General features: G+C 46.2%; 1 protein-coding gene across 1 annotated transcript in view; it reads right to left on the bottom strand.

Annotated features, from left to right (window-relative positions):
- TRPM8 (transient receptor potential cation channel subfamily M member 8) overlaps positions 1–16,726 on the bottom strand; it is a 73,919-nt gene that overhangs the window by 3,587 nt on the left and 53,606 nt on the right. Inside the window, exons 21-24 of the mRNA XM_045794212.2 lie at positions 11,286–11,476; positions 6,749–6,848; positions 5,690–5,723; positions 1,217–1,309 (exon numbers count right to left, since the gene is read on the bottom strand). Of these exons, the coding sequence (XP_045650168.1) occupies positions 1,259–1,309; positions 5,690–5,723; positions 6,749–6,848; positions 11,286–11,476 (376 nt within the window). The 3' untranslated portion in view covers positions 1,217–1,258. The remainder of the gene's footprint in view (positions 1–1,216; positions 1,310–5,689; positions 5,724–6,748; positions 6,849–11,285; positions 11,477–16,726) is intronic.

Raw genomic sequence — 16,726 nt, 5'->3', positions numbered from 1 at the left:
CTCAAACTATATTTTAAGGTCTGATATTCTTTTCACTAAACGCCATTATGAAAGCGTTGAAATACACGTGTCCTGAATATGTAAGGCTTGTTGTCTTGAGTCCATCAGGAGTTCGTGCCTGCCTTTCAGATTATATAAAACACGAATCACTCTTGCTCTAACAAAGTCCCCCATAAATGAGCTGTAATGGTCAGAACCCAAGGAAAAGTATATGGAGCGACCAGAAACACTGAAAGGAACCTAATGCAACATAATCCCCCCCATGACCCCCATCAACCCACGAAGAGAAATTAGTGCCTAGCCCATGCTCGGTGTCTGAGCCTCAGCATAGGTCCTGACACAGGACTTCTCTGAGAAGGGAGTGGGCATTCAGCAAAGACTAAGCGAAGGGAGGGAAGTGGAAGGAAGGAAGGAAGGAAGGAAGGAAGGAAGGAAGGAAGGAAGGAGGAAGGGGAAGGCAGGAGAGAGGGAGAGAGTCTTAACTGTACTTCCATTCCTTGCAATTCACTTTCTTTAAAAATTCTAGTCAAATGGAACCCCCATTTCTGTTTTTCCCTAAATCTACATGGTTACGTTTAAACATTTAGGTTCAGAATTTGGACAGGTAATGAAAAAAAAATTATAATTAAGGCAAATGGTAAGATCATGGAGCCAAGTCTTGGGTTCAGCTACTAGTTAATAGAATTACATTTCTACTGTACAAATGAGCTATGGCTGAAAAGCCTTGAATGTCTGACTAAAACATTTTTGGTACAAAAAAGATGATCAACATACATTTACGTACTCATAGCAGTAAACATGCATAGTGTCTATTGCATCATGAGAATAAGGTACATGTTTTAGGCACTGATCTATAAAAATATCCATAAAAGAGAGTTAAGGAAGAAAAAAATGTCAAGTCTTTGAGCAGTGTGACCTTGATTCAATTAATGCCAAAATAGCTACACAGTTTGTGAGTGCTTTTAAAAAATTCAAAAGGATACTTGTACCCTATTGCTGGCAGTGCTAACCTCCCCTGGGGAGCAAAATTGGTGGGATCATGAGAGGCTTCTACTTGTTCCTTCCTATATCGTTTGAATTTTTTAAATAATGCATTATTTTTAAATCTGATAATACAGGAAAATAAAATAACCAAGAAAAAAATACCATGATTTTAAATTAGTCTTGAAATATGTAAATTTTCAGAGCAAAAGCACAGCCCATTAACGTGACTTACCTTGCTATAATTAGATTTTTCTCCATTACGGTCCATGAAGTTCTATTTGATTTTACTAGCAATCTCCTTCAGAAGACCCTTGAGATCATTAATCTCGGAAAGGGGAAAAAAAAATAAAACTGGTCTTAAGATAAATTTTCCAACTTCAATGATTTAAATTATTACTCTATGGCTTTTCCATGAAAGAGATGTAGATACTAAACAGAAAGTATGGCACATCCTGGAACAGGGCAGAACACGTGGCAGGTGATACGGACCCTGTTCACTGCCTACCTTCCGAAATCATGTCACTAGCAAATACTCATCAGCACCAAGGACTGTGAGCTTTTCTCGAAGGCAAATCAATAATGGTTCTTACATAGAAATGACGGGTTTTAACCACACAGAGAAATAATATGTAGAAATAATCATGGCATATGTAATTAACGCTAATAAAATTATAAGATACCAACAAAGTTTCACTTCAGCAGAAGTATATAATACTAATAAAAATATGATACAGGGGCGCCTGGGTGGCTCAGTTGGTTAAGTGTCTGTCTTCGGCTCAGGTCATGATCCCAGGTTTATTTATTTAGATAAACAAAATCTTTAAAAAAAAAAATGATACAAGACTAATAAAACAACTGCTTGCAAATAAAATGTCTACTCCCACAAAAAAAGTATAAATAATAAAACAATTTAAGTAAAAGCCATAATAAAATTATTTTCGATACGTGTATCTTTCACAAGCTTATGACACGAGATGAATGAAGTTCGTTCTAAATTACACACCTTATCGGTATATTTGATAAAAGCTCATGGACATAGTGTGATCTCAGTACAGTTGGTCTCTAACTTGCCATATCTCTCGCTGAAGGAAAAAAAATCTGTGTTTATCCTGGGCTTATTTCTAGTAATAATCTCTTCATTTAACTTTTTCTTTTATTTTCTAAGAAGAGAAAGAATCCATAACGGCTAATAGCTGCCTAAAATAAAGTCTGGTAAGATTCCTACTTACAGACCTAAGGTCAATGGTGAATGACTTCGTTGTTTGGTATAACGCGTTGGAGAAATTTCTTATTTGCTAGGGAGGCCTGGGGAGAGCCCTGATTTGTTGATGGTAGAATGACTTCAGTCAGCTGTTAAAAGCAGATGTGAGACTCTGCGAGCCTGCTCAAGAAACAGGTGATGATCCCTAAAGTTCTCTGTGGGTGGAAAGGAGAGACTGTTTTGTTGCTCAGGGGGGAGGGGTACAGGATCCGGGAGGGAATAAAGAGGAGGGGGGCAGGGGAGCAGGATGAGAAGCAGGGAGAGAGGCAGTGAGACCCTGCACAGTCTGAGACTCCCCTGGGACCCGCCCAGATTCTCCCCAAACCCACAAAACACATGGCGTCGGTGGGCTTCCGGTAGGAGCGAGCAAAGGGGCTGAGTGCCACAGCCAGGGGCATGCAAAGGGGACGGAACCTGGACGCTCTTCTCTGAGGGCCCTGAGGACTCCGGGCCTGCACATGCGTGTGGACGGCCTTCCACTGTGCTTCCAGTGACAAGCGACTTCCTCAGTCCCAACCTCCCACAACCCCCACAGCTCAGGCCACCGACAGTGTCACCGCCAGACCCTCCATGGTCAGGAGGTCTCAGCCCACAAACAGCCTGGCCCCTGGGAATCAGGTGAGCCCCTGGGAATCAGGCCCCTGGTTCACCCGATGACCTCTGACCCACGACCCAGAGAGGCTCCAGCCCTGCCCCTCTCTCCCTCCAAAGCCACCCCAAGTGAGACCATGAGTAAAAACAACACAACAACGAAAAACAGCCTGCTTCCTGCACACACACACACCTGGACGAGTCCGGAGTGCCTCTACTCTCACCCCAGACTGTCTAAGCTGCTCTTATGTGGCTACCCTGATGGCTCTGAGGGTCTTTGAAAGAGTCCACAAGATGAGCCCCTCTTGGGCTAAAACTCTGCAGAGTCTTCACCACATGGGAATAAAACCCAACTTGACAGAAGCCAAGTTCCCACACGGGGCAGCCCAGCCGCCCCCACTTCCTCCCACTCGGAGCTCCCCTGGTTCACACTGCCCCTCGTTCGCTGCCTGGAACTCTCCCGGCTCCTCTGGACTCAGGGCCTGCACAGCTGCTGACCCTGCTCCCTGCTGACGCAGACACAGGCGATCTGTGGGATGCGTGCCAGATACCGCATTGAAAATCATTGTTGCCAACAAATCCTGCACAATTCGGCTCCTATACCCACACCGCTTCACAAAGGATCCATTCATAACATGGGGGGGGCCACATCTGCTTCGATGGCACTTAGCCCCATGCCTGGCACATCGCAGGTGCTCGGTAAATAGTATGTACTAGGTGGCCTAGGCACAGAAGCAGCAGACAATATATCTGAATGTAAATACATGAGGTGGAAAAGCGAATGTATCATGTAGGGATAGATATTATTTATTACATATTATATATGTCTAATATTAATACTCAATCTTAGAATATTGTCTCCTATTGCTCCTTTCATATATTCTCTTAATATTCGCTAAACTTTCTATAATCTTTAAACATACCTAGCACTTCCCTTTCCCCTCTCCACTGATTATAATCGTGGTATACATCCTAGCGTGATCAATTCTGTACAGCGCTCAACTCCAGTCAAATAGGAATCGTCCCAGCCCCTCAGTGAATGATCGACAACACATCAGAATGAGAGCAGCTGTCACGAGATACACTATTGTGTGACAGCGAGTCCCCAAAGATGGCTGCCACCGGTTCCTTCGCGCTCGTCCGCAACCACCACTCCCGCCTCAAGAGGTGGGTGACTGAATCCGGGCTGGCCTGTGGCTGCCCTGATCCATGGAGTGAGTCTGGTGCGAGTGGCGTCACGCCAGGTCCAGGCCTAGCCCTCAGAAGCAATGGCAGTGTCTGCTTCCTCACTCTTGGAAGAAGGGGGACTGCCTCGAGACCGCCATGCGGTGACAGGCCCAAGCCACAAGGACCCCACGTCACGGGTGAGAGAGAAGCCGTATGGAGCACCGAGGTGCCAGACCCTGGCCTGGCCACCAGCTGAATCCAGCCCAAGCAACCCAGCTGAGTCCGCTCCCCGGATGAGCTCTTCCCAAACTCCTGACCCACAAAAAAAAGCACGAGCAAAATAAAATGGTTGGTTGAAGCCGCGGAGGTGTCGGGTTCTTTGCTACGCAGCAAAGCGTTTGCACAAAATACACGGTCATCCTGAGTGGTTGACTCCAATGTATACAGCTGGTCGTTCTAGACAAAGGGAAGGAGAAGAAGACTCAGAAGGAAGAGGAGAGCTACTCTGGGGGACCAGGAAGGCATGCCGTCCTGCCAGGACCAGACTTCAGGAGGTGAGGCCCAGGAAAACACGGCCTTGGTTTTTAAGAATGCTGGTGGTAAATCACACATAAATAACCAAGAAATTTTGAGCTGGATAAATTCTCATGTAAGAGCTCCGTGAGGGGCACCTTTGGGTCATGTATTCACTCAGCAAACGTTCATTGAGACCTTACTGGTCCGGGCAAGGCACTGGGTGCCCGAGATTCTGCCTTTCCTGATGGGGTGCCGTCCAGCCACCAAACGGCACAGCGCTGGGGGGGGGGGAGTGTAAATATCATCCCCCAGGAGGCTCTTCTCAAAATACCGTGATAACAGACCAGGTATCATCTCCTCCACAGAGCCTAGCAGGGATCCAGTATTCATGAGTCCATTGTAATTTCTGCTAAACCTAATCATAATTTCCAGCCGGCTCAGGGCGGACGTGGGCACGCTCTCCCTACACCTAACGTTCACGTGTGATTCGTGCGTCTGCAGCGCCCTTCAAATGAAACAGCTAGCAAATCAGAGCGGCAGCTAAGACAAGCACGGAGGCCCGGAGGCTCCCAGATCGCTCTTCTGAGCCTTGCTGGTGTTTCTGTAACTACAAGCATCTTACACCTGCTTTCACAGCTGAGAGAAAGAGAAGGGGCCCTGGGTCAGACAGAGACAGGAAAGAGTTCAGAGATCATGGGACTGGGACTCCAGCATTATTGCCCAGAGGGGCCGGGAGCAGTGGAGAAGCAGCTCTGTTCCAGCACCCAGACCTTCCTCCGTGAATGAAGAAAGATGAATATGGAACAGGGTCACTTTTTTTTTTTTTAACAATTAACTTCTTTTGTTTTCAGACCACAACCACTGGCCTCTAGCTGAAAGCTCAAAGATAACAGACTTTTTTTTTTTTTGAGAGAGAGAGAGAGAGAGAAAGTGCACATGAGCAGAGGGGTGAGGCGGGGAGGCAGAGGGGCAGTGGGAGAGGGAGAGAGAGAATCTCAAGCTGACTCCACCCTAAGTGCAGAGCCCCACCCAGGGCTCGATCTCACAACCCTGACGTTGTGACCTGAGCTGAAACCAAGAGTTGGACGCTTAACCAACTGAGCCACCCAGGTGCCCCAGATAACACAGACTTCTAAAAAAATGTTTCCCAGACTGTTATCAGGACTATACCTTTGTATCCAGCTGTCTAAACCGATGCCTCATTCTTCAAAGAAGTTATAAAAAGAGAGAGAATAAGAGAAAGAGGTGGGGGGGGAGAAAAGGCTATTAGACTCCATTTTACAGTCTTTTAAAGAACAAAACACAGATCAGCTTCATTTTCAACTAACACCATGTCGGCTGCAATTTTCTCCACGACACCCAAATGAAGTGGAATCCCACCCTCAGCCCGGTTAGCAGCACAGGAAGTACATGATGGCTCTGCTGAGAGGGCCGTAAGGTCCATCCCTCCTTTCCAAAACCAAGCTCTCGGGAGTCTAGGAATGGAGAAGAACTTAGGGAGTCTACCTTGTTACTCAAAGAGAAAGAGCACACCATCCATCCCATGTGTCCCCGTAGCTGTGTTGAACTTCGCACAGGGATCGTGTGTGCTTACGCTGACTATTTCTTTGTTAGAGTAAATTCTAAGGAGCTCTCAGTAAGAGTGACATCAGTCCGTGAACCACATTAACGTGCATAATAAGAAGGGCACGCGCCTAGAGGCCATGCACGACACATTACCTGGGGACCATCTCTGGATTTAGCTGGGACTTATCTAGTTCTATGGGATGTTTATAACAACTCCATGTGATTCATAAATGATGGTTAGGACTTCTCAAGGACAGTCTGTAACAGAGCTGCCAAATGGTTTTCGCTTTTATTTCTTCGTCACAGAGACATGTGTGTGGCACCTGCAAGATCATGCCAATTGCCCATGATCTGTGGGCATCCCTGGATTCCATCTCTGCGGCCATGGCAGAGGGACCCACGCTCTTGTTACCTGGTTCCCAGGCCCTGTCCTGCAGTCCCCAAATACCTCTTTCTTCCCCAGGGCCTTGGAGGACAATCAGGATGGTAGGTGGGTGGTTCTGCCCTTCTGGTCATCTTCATTGCCTACGTAATATCTTTTTGGTGCTATTTCTTTCTGCTGTAAATTCTCTTTACAGAGTTTACACGAATAAGCTACGTATGTTCTGCCAACTTATGTATACAAGGGGAGCCTTGCAAAGCAGGAGTGAACTACTGACATACTCCTCTGAGGTGTCATTGGCTTTCGTGTTGATCTTGACAAGGTAATTTTCTTTCATGACACCCTCCCACGCCAGAGTCTCGTTGTCTTCATTTCTGAAACCTTGAATAATGAGACAAAAAAAAAAAAAAACCACATTCAAATTGTTTCATTTGCCCCTTACCTCTTAAATCAACACCGCTAGTCATTTTGTCATACCCGGGAGCCAGAAGAATTAGGTTCGCCCCGCACAGGCTGATCTGAGTAATGTTACCTCCTAGTGACAGTAGCAGAGCAATGGAATGTTAATGAATTTCTTGGTAACAATGAGGAATTGGAGCTGCCTGAATGAAATAGGAATGCAATCTTTATTCTAAACAGAGATCAATCTAAAGCCTGCCTGTGTGTTTTGTGACTTTGCAAAATCATTTCACTAATGAATTTTGTCCTCACATTTTATGTGTGCTCCTCTTTCATTTGGATGACATAAAAATGCTAAATCAGCCACTCCGTTGGAAAATTACTGATGGATTGCTACTCTAAGTCTAAAACTGGGCTAGGAACTTTGGAGGAGAGGAAAATAAGCCTTGGACATCATTCCTCCCCTTGTGAAATATGCAGTCTGGGTGTGGACCTCCAGGAAAATTCTTACGTCTCGTCTTTTCCTTTCATCTAAGACAGGGCTTGCTATAAAATTGGCCCAGGGGGCATGTTCCAGCAAGATTTCTCAGTTCAGTTTGTTACAGTACTTGGGCCTTTCAGAAGGCAAGCAAACAAAGTAACAGCTCAACATGGCATGTGTGTTTCAGATGCTGGTGGAGTGGGCAGCAATCCTCCATATGAACTCATGGGCAAAGAAAAGCACGTATGTTCATGCAGGTGTCCACTTGGGGAAAAAATCTATCAAGGTTTGTTTTTAAATTGCCTTTAAATTATAAGATCTTCCTGGATTTAAAAAGAATTAATTGGGAATCAAAGAGCCAATAAAGCAAGTGACAGGATTGAAGCAAATCTTAGATAGCAAATACAGATTTATAGAAAATAATCCCTGCTTGAATTTCTTTTAACTGTATTTTTCCTAGCTAAGTGATTTCCAATGTCTTTTCCTCGGACTAAAATGTCTGCAGAAGCCCAAGAGAAGTACTTAAAAATCAAATCATGGAAAGGGTCAACACGCTCCCGAACACAGACAGCCAAAGAGCAATAATGACTCATGACCAAGAAAAAAGGGCCAACTTCTTCAGCAGTCAAAACAATGCTGTTGAGATGATGACATGGCATTTTCACCAACCAAAGTGGAAAATTAGCAGTCTACAGTAGTAACTATAGCCTGTGTGGGCAAAGATGTGGATAAACAGGCTTCCCATATACTGGGGGGAAAATCTGTAAATCTGTCACAGCCTTTGGGCACATGATGGATGAGAAGTTGGAGGAGGAAGGTGGCCGACAATACCTAAAGACTTAAACCTATACATACTTTTATCTAGAAATTTCTCTCCTATAAATAACTCCAAGGAAAAAGTCATTGATGTGCTGAAAAATGAAGGCATCTAAATGTTTATCGTAGCACTGTGTGACACCCAAAGAATCGAAATGATCCCCCTGTTTAGCAGGAAGGGATTGGTTACGTTAAATATGGAGCAGCTATAGGCTGGGATACTCTACAGTTCAAAACCGTCATATAGATTTATATTTTGAAATATGGAAAATATTCATGATGTATCATTAGCCAAATGAACACATTAGATTATGAATGTGTCTTTACAGAACGACCTAATTATTACACACCCACACAAAAATAATAGACTGGATACCATTGTGTTAGCAGTATTTATCTCTGAGTGGTGGGTCACGTGTGTTCTTGCTCTTTCTTATTTGTGTTTTTCTATAGTTTTCAAATGTCCTATAATGAATATGGATTACTCTTTAATCATGGAAAGCCACCTGTTATATAAAAGTGGGTTACTGGGTAGCATACCTTTTCATGGTTTCTTTAGGATGTCACCAGAAAGTGTCCAAAATGGAAGTTTGGATTCTACCTTTTCTGAAAAGTTATTTGAAAAATCTTGTATTCTTCTCCAAAGAAGGACAATTTCAGGCTTAAATCCCATGACATCCTCCTTACTTGCAGGCAAATGCAAAGTGGAATTTGGGAAATGAATTATCACAAGAGGTTCTGCCAACCACAGCATGCTGTGGTTTCTGGAATTAGCGATCTTCAGGAAGAAGAAATGAATGGGTGGTGAGCAGGCACCTTCAGAATCTCTAATGAGTAAATGGGGCCCTCAACTCCCCATCTCCGTCATCACTGCTCGCTGGGTACAGAAGGACCTGCCCTGCTTTGCTCTCCCATTCCCTCTGTTTCTTTATTCCTTCCTGAGACTAAGAACTGTTTGAAGAGAGAGGGCGTCAACAGCTTACATTATCTTTTTCTCCAAATGACTGTAAGATCGTCATTCTCCCAGGGGCCCATCAGGGAAACAGGTGCAGATTCCCAGAGTTCATTTCTGACCTGTCTGCCTCCGGAAACCGAAGCCCCTGTCCACATGAAGGCCAAACTGGGGAATCTGTTCCCATTTTTATGTTCCTATTGGGCTTAACCATTAAATAAGTTTGGGAGGGGGATGTAATACATTATGTCCTGCCTTCTCCACCCCATATTCAAAAAACGGATTTGTCCTTAATTATACACTGAGTTTTCTGGTTCCTCTGATCCTGGACTGAGCACAGAGTACCTTTGGTTAGTGGACCTTCATCCCCCTATAGCCCTTCCACTCAGCCATGCCCAGTCGGAATCCAACCAGTGGTGGGGATTCACGACCCACAGAGCTATCCATTTCACTTCCTGATACCACAAATTGTGCTTATACAAGTCAAAATCTTCCTCCCTGCAACTTTTAGCCATCGCTTATTTTTTCTCTAGAACCATTCAAGTAATAATACGGCCCGAGCAGCCCAGCGGTCACGTGACTTTGTTCGCACCTCTACCCCCAGAAGTGAGTTTGTATTTGCAAAGGAAGGCAGGCCTTGAGCAAGACGACTGTTCTTACGCTGCTTCTTCTCTATGTGTTATAGGGTATATCCCTTTCCATGCGTTACTTTCCTTGATTTAAAGTTTGTGACCTAAAAGTTCACTCTTTTTTTTTCTGATTTTTAAAAGAAATGTAAAGATGTCTGTGGTCCCCGCAGTGCATGAGCTCTGGTGCTGGGCGTGACGGAGAAGCCACCCCAGCCCACCCCAGAGCCAGATCCCCCGGCTTAAATCCAAAGTTAGAAGGCAAAGTGCATGGGTTGGCGGTACTCTTTCTTTTTCTCTGTGTCCAAACATCCAAACGAATAAAAACAGGCCCCTCCCTTCTTTCCTGCTTCATGCGGTTGAAACACGTCTGTGCGCCTCTCCCTTCTTTCCTGCTTCATGCAGTTGAAACACGTCTGCGTGCTAGGACGATCCGTCTGGCTCAGGGGCTCCGGGATCGGGTGTTAAGAAAACTGAGCCTGGTGCAGGGAAGACAGCTGTACCTGCGGACGGGGTACCCGAGTGTAACGGAGATCCCACAGTGACAGATTCTGGCTCCTACTGGGGGTAAGGAGAGGGAGCTGGGTGGGGTCCCTCCTGCACCTTGGTCCTTGTTGGAGCTAAGGAGGTTGGGTGGCCACAGGACAGAGAGAACCCACCGAGCTGTGAACATTCCTGCCTTCTGGAAGGAAGTGGGTCCCCATCAAGGAGAGTGTGCACAGTGTGGACCCCCGGCATTCGGAGGCTCAGGGGAAGCAGCGCCAGAGAAAGGAGGTGAGGAGCCGGCCAGGGAACACCTGAAGGGCCCACCAAGTGCCCACGCAATAAAGGATCAGTTTTACACACGTGCCAGGTCAGAGAACATGGAGCCAGCCTAGAACGGTACCCCTGTTTCTGGAAAAGACTTTCTGTTTCTTCCCCCCCTCCTCCATGTGTTCCAGCCCACAGCGGGTCAGTGACGGCAGCTGGCGGGTGGGAGAGAAGGGGAGTAAGAGAGGAAAAAGCCAACGGCCCACACTTCCTGACCACTGTGCCAGCAGAGAGGGGGTGCAGCAAAAAGGGAAGTCTCCCCCCGCCACCCTCCCCCCGCCAGCCCGAATGGCAATTAAGCGGCTGGTTAATAGACCGGACTGTATTTATAGTAAAGTGACTGTAAGATTTCCTCTTTCCTTCGGAGCAGCCAGAGAAGCCATGAGCTCTGCTGCAGCAGGGCTAACAGCCCCCAGAAGCAAACACAAAGTCACGTTTTGACACCCTCCCATGAATCATGCTTGTTCCATGTCCTATTTACGTTATGATGATGCTCGCCCGAAAGTCATTCCCCCGGAGTAGGACCGTCCCGGCAGATCTGCCACCCTCCCTTAATCTACTCCTTCCCCTCGCGTCATTCACGGGCTGGCCTGGTGCCTGATCTCTCCAGACCCATAGATGCGCCGGGCGGCATAACCGTGAATAATTCCTTCCTGCGGCCACGCGGACCGGGCGCGCTTCCCTGGGATAAGTCACTGCTTTCGATCCCCGGCACAGACGGATAAGCCACTCACAGCAGGCGGAAGGCTCGGCGTTTTTCTCCCTGCAGCAGCACCTGAAGCACTTCTTGACCACCATGTAGAAGTAGGCAAAGACCACGAAGGGGAAGGGGATGTTCAGCCGGTTGCAATACTCCTGCACCAGAAAGTACCTTTGGAACTTCCAGACCTGGTCGTTGTTCTCCTGGACGGTGCCCACAGTGTAGCTGGCAGAAGGGGAGAGAAGGGCAAGCCTCAGCCTTCCACGCGCCTCCTCACCCACCCACCACCCCACCCCACCCCTCCACCCCACACCCCACCCCACATCCCACCCCCCGTAAGCACAGTGGTACTGATAACAAGGTATTCCTGTGATTGCTTGGGTCCCGACTAGGACAGGAGGAGCCACACGGAGCCCGGGGCCAGGACAACTCAGCCCCGAGCACTCCTCCACTAGTGCTGAGCCAGGACTGGGTCTGGCTTTTGCAGTTTGGGGTTTCTGTTTTTATCACCCAAAAAAAAAAAAAAAAAAAAAAAAATCTGCCCAGTGAACTTCAAAAAAACGTTTTACTTCCAGACCTTTCAAGGATTCCCTTTTCTCGTTAGCCTGTTACTGTGTTAGCCACAACCAGGCCGAAGGTGTCCACTCTCTTAGGAACAATTTGCCCCTCATACGTTGCTAATGGGAGTTTAATTGTAAATAATCTGTGGAGGAAATTTGTTAATACTTATCAAGGGCCTTAAAAACGTTCATCCCTTTGATCCAATGACTTGACTTCTGGAAATCTAAAACTAGGAGGTACTGAGAAAAACATATACATAAACGGATATACAGACACAACTGTCTGTCACAGTCCTGAAAGTCACAGCTGCCCCGGGACAACAGAAACGCTCAACATTAAGAGAAGGAATCACCATTCAGGGTTAATCGATAAGATTACATTACACAGTCATTAAAAATAATGATTATGAATTTTTATACTTTGGGGAAATGCTTATGACACATGTTAAGTGAAATAATTAGGCTCAAACTCATACTTACAGCATAATCTCAGTACATAAATCATAAGTCCATCTTGAGCAGCGGTCATCCCTGGCACGCATCGTGAATGCTCTTTATTCTCTGCTGTCTGCTTTCCAAGCATTATGCAGTGGGCATGAATTACTCACATAATTAGAAAAACTGTCCACTGATCAGAAAAATGTCTGATTGTGCCCCTGATTTATCAGTTGCAAATCAAACTGACTATAGCATGGCTGACGCTCATTACGTACCAGACGCTGTACTTATATTAATGACGTAATCTGCAAACAACTCTCTAGAGGATGTAAGTCTTATCATCATCTACCGTGAACAGATCAGGACACTGAGGCATGGAAAGTGTAGGAATATCGTCTGAGGCTCCCAACTAGGAAATGATGACGCCAGGACCTGGACCCTGCCATCCAGCCCAGCGTCTGTTTGCCCAGCCCCCTTACAGAGTGGAGCATGAAATGTTTTGAGCTACGCTCTATTTCCAAAGGCTTCGGTTGGATACTCAATTAAAGAAAACAATGAAGCATTTTACCATTTGTGTAAGTTCAACCATCCAAGATACTTTTATTGCTGGTATCAAATCACCCCTTTGAGAGCCAAGGAAGGAGCAATCAACATTTGAAATCTCCTATAGCAAATCCTGACTGGGGATGCATTCAGTTCTCCCAGTTCTGGGTAGAAGCTTCACAGGCCGGACCTGAAGGAGGTGACCGGGCAGAGGAAGCGGATTTGTTTGTTGTGAGACCTCGTGCTTGCCCCACGGTACATTACCATCAAAGACTTAAACACCTCTAAGCAGAGGTCATACACACAAGCGAAACACTAACCTACACACATCACGATTATGGCTTTGCCATCAGCGTGGCTTTGCCATCAGCGTGGCTTTGCTCCTGTGGGACCTGACTGACGAATGGGACGCCCCAGATCCTGGATTCTGAGGGGGGCGGGTGTTAGCAGCCAGTGGCCCATGAACACCTACAACTCAACCACGGGGTGCAGTCTTTGCAGGGAAGGGAATTCACGTTTCTTGAACATCTATCTGTTGCACATAAGCTCCCACACGAGGCACGCAAAGTGGCTGCTTGACTGATTCTCATGTCAGCTCTATGTGGTAGATCTTTTGAGGTGAAACACAGGACTGTATGTAATGAGAGTGCAGCAGAGTGAACCCAGCAGTGAGCCTGCAGTGTCTTCCAAATGTAGGTCAAGTTGCTTTGAGGCTAATTCCGACATCTTTGTCTGTCCTCGCTAGTCCCCGCTGGTTCTGCCTGCAAAGGACACTGCAGGCCCCTCACCACAATGGGGACGATGGTGGACACGCTCCAGATTCATGAAGTCCAGACTAAGAACTTGCCAGAATCAGTCTATTACTTTGCTGACAGAACAAATTCGCCATTCGAATTATCGCCCCTGGGAGTAGCTTAAAATACTATCCTATCTACTAACATAGCTACTGACTGCCCCTTCCATGCCTACAACTTAATAGGCCAACGCAAAAAAGCAACAGCATCCAATTTAATGCATCGAATGTTGTCTTCTCAGGAACTAACAGCTCCTATTGGAGGGAAGGACATTAGCGTGCTAAGAGCAGGGGGAGCCAACTTCTCCGGCCGGTGGGCCTCCCTCCCTTCCTTGGGAGCTCAGCGTGGCACTATTGCCGAGAAGAGTTCCAGTGGGAAGAGATTTGCATCTTGGCTTAGCTGGTCACTCAGAGGCAGTGAAAACATCTCCTATCTTCCAGGTCATTTAGAAAAGGGATTGGCAAACTGGGACTGGGGGCCAACTCCAGCCCAGCCCCATGGTTTTGCAGGAATCGCCAGCTTAGAATGGTCTTTCCAAAGCAGAGAGGTGGGGATGGGTGCTTGGTGTCTAGCCGAAGCGAAGACCCTAGCTGGCCCTCGCAGAAAAAGTTGCCGGCCAATCCCCAGTCTAGAATGGATTGGGGCCAAGGCCCACAAACTCAGGCCATCATGGGTAGCATTCGCTAGTCTGAAAAGCTCTGCCTCCTACCATTGCTTCCTGTGTCCATCAGGACAAAGCAGTGGCCTCCCGTTGGAAACTCCACTTCTTCTGTACCGCGGGGCACAGGTGGATCCAGCGAGCTGCCTTCCTTTCCTGGGCAAACTGTAGAAACCCTCATCCACATCCCAGGGGCTGAGAGGGAGCTGGCTGATTACTGGACATTAATACCCCAAAGCCGCTTTGCATAAATAACACATTCCTGGGGCTGGCCATGCTGAGGTTGACATATACTGAGGCCCACCTTCCCCATATGATAGCAGCTTCCAAATCGTTCTTTCTTTTTTTCCCCAAATTAGGTCTGGACTCAGCTAAAGACACATGAGGGTTCCCCAGGGAAGGCTGATAACTGAGTACGGCCTCAAACTGCTTTGTTAAAATCGTTTTTATATTCTTTAGACACTGTCTTCCATGTCTGCAGGGGACAGGCAGCATTCTGGCACCAGTACATGTCCACCCCCCTCAGCAAACCCCAATGTCCAGAGCAGCTCAGAGACCATCTCTCCCAATGGGCTCTGGGAGTCTCCCTGCCAGCCCCCGACCATCCAGAGTCTTCTCTGAGAGGGATAACACAATGTCCCCTCGGACCCTACAACTCCAGTGATATCTTGTGCCCTCTGCTACCCAGCTGGTGGGAGATGCTCTGTGATGACTGAGCTTGGTCCCCTAAGACCACCTAGCGCCCTCTTCTGAGCAGGACAGGAGGAAGCGGGAGCCCCCCAACAGGGAGATGAAGTTTCTGAAATTTGCTGACACTGAAAATGTTACCAAGAGATAACAAATGTTCAGGACTCAGATAGCCTTGAACGTAAATGAAATCCAGCAGTACGTTCAAAGAATAATATGCCATGACCAGAGAACAGAGGATGACTAAGTATTAAGATCACTTATATAATTCATCATTTTCATAATACATCATAGATCAAAAGGGAAAATGTCATTTCGATAGTTGCTAGAAAGTCTTCTGGCAAATTCAACATCCATTTCTGATTAGAAAAAAAAAGAAGAAGTAGGAGAAAAACAAAGGAGGTTAATAAATAAGAAATATGAGGAACCTTCCACTACATGATAAGAAAAAAGGAGGGGAAAAAAAGAATTTAGTAAGGAGACTTGTTCCAAAATAAATAAGCAAAACTTTAATGGCCTTCCTACATATCAAAAATTACTTGTTGAAAAAAATAGAAAAAATATCTTTCTCACAATCACAAATGGCTAGGGAAAAAGGTAACCAAAAATCTTCCAGATCCATAGGAATAAAACCATTAAACGTCACCAGCAAATGATGTACATTTGAGTAAATGGAAAATCACACCATTTTTTTCTGGATGGTAAGATACCGTTTTTTAAAGATGCCAGCTTCCAATTCTGCAAAGTTCACATCATCACAATAAAATTGACAAGACTTTTTTTTTTCAGAGGGGAAAGAAAAACGGATTTCAGAAGACGAGCCTTAGACGCCTCCATATTATTAAATATACAAGAAAAGCCAAAAGGAGTTTTGCATCAGAATAATGAGAGGAACTTGTACAACAGATGCGAAAATAATTTTTTTAAAGTCAGTAATTAAAGCCATTTGGTAGTAAAAACCAAAATAGACTAATCAACAGAACAGAATGTCAAGTCTGCAAAAAAAATCACAAAGGAAAAGTAGTTGCTAAAACAATGGCAGAATTTTAGAATAAATTGAAAGACGAGAGACTTGCCAGCTAGATCTCAATCAGGAAACACCTCCTGTCAGCTTTTCACAGATTTCATACGTTTTCCATCTGTTCCTCCTTCCCCGACACGCCAGCAATATCCGGCCAGAGCTGCCCTGTGACCCTGGGGACCCTGACTTCTGCGGCCTCCCACTGCCCCATCGTGCACATCCTGGTTCCCCTCTCCTTCCACAGCATCCAAAAACAGGCAACAACGTCAACAGTAAGAGACAGCCAGAGATTTCGCTGCACTGAGTTTTGAAGGGCTAACTCGGTTTAGTATTTCGCTATCAGAGTAACACAATTAAGACCATGCCGTGTACCTGTCTAAAGACCCAGAGATCTCCCGTCACCTTCACGAAAACGTCCAACTTCTTTAACATGGCATAAATGACACCCAACCCAGCCCCTGCCTACCTTTCCACCTTCCTCAGTGGCTGATTCTCCCCAGACCAGCTTCATCTCCCCCTGCTCTGCCTCCCCTCTCCCGCCCCGGGATGGGCTCTGGGCTCCCAGCAAGGGATCCTCTGAGCAAATGTCCCCTCTGCTCAGGGCTGCTCACCCTAGCCCCAATGTTCTGTCTCGCTTCCTAACCGCCTCCTGTACTCCAGAGTCCCTCTAACAGTCTTTTCAGTGCTGCTTCTGTGATACTGTGTTCTCATCTATTAGACTATATTGTTACACTGTATTATTTATTATATTATATTCAATGTATCTGTTTATGT

The sequence above is a fragment of the Ursus americanus genome, chromosome 1, assembly GCF_024610735.1.
Source record: "Ursus americanus isolate L20-20 chromosome 1, mUrsAme1.1.p, whole genome shotgun sequence".
In the NCBI taxonomy this organism is placed as follows: domain Eukaryota; kingdom Metazoa; phylum Chordata; class Mammalia; order Carnivora; family Ursidae; genus Ursus; species Ursus americanus.
Note: the sequence above shows the minus strand (reverse complement) of the source record. Positions and strands in the feature narration are given on the sequence as shown.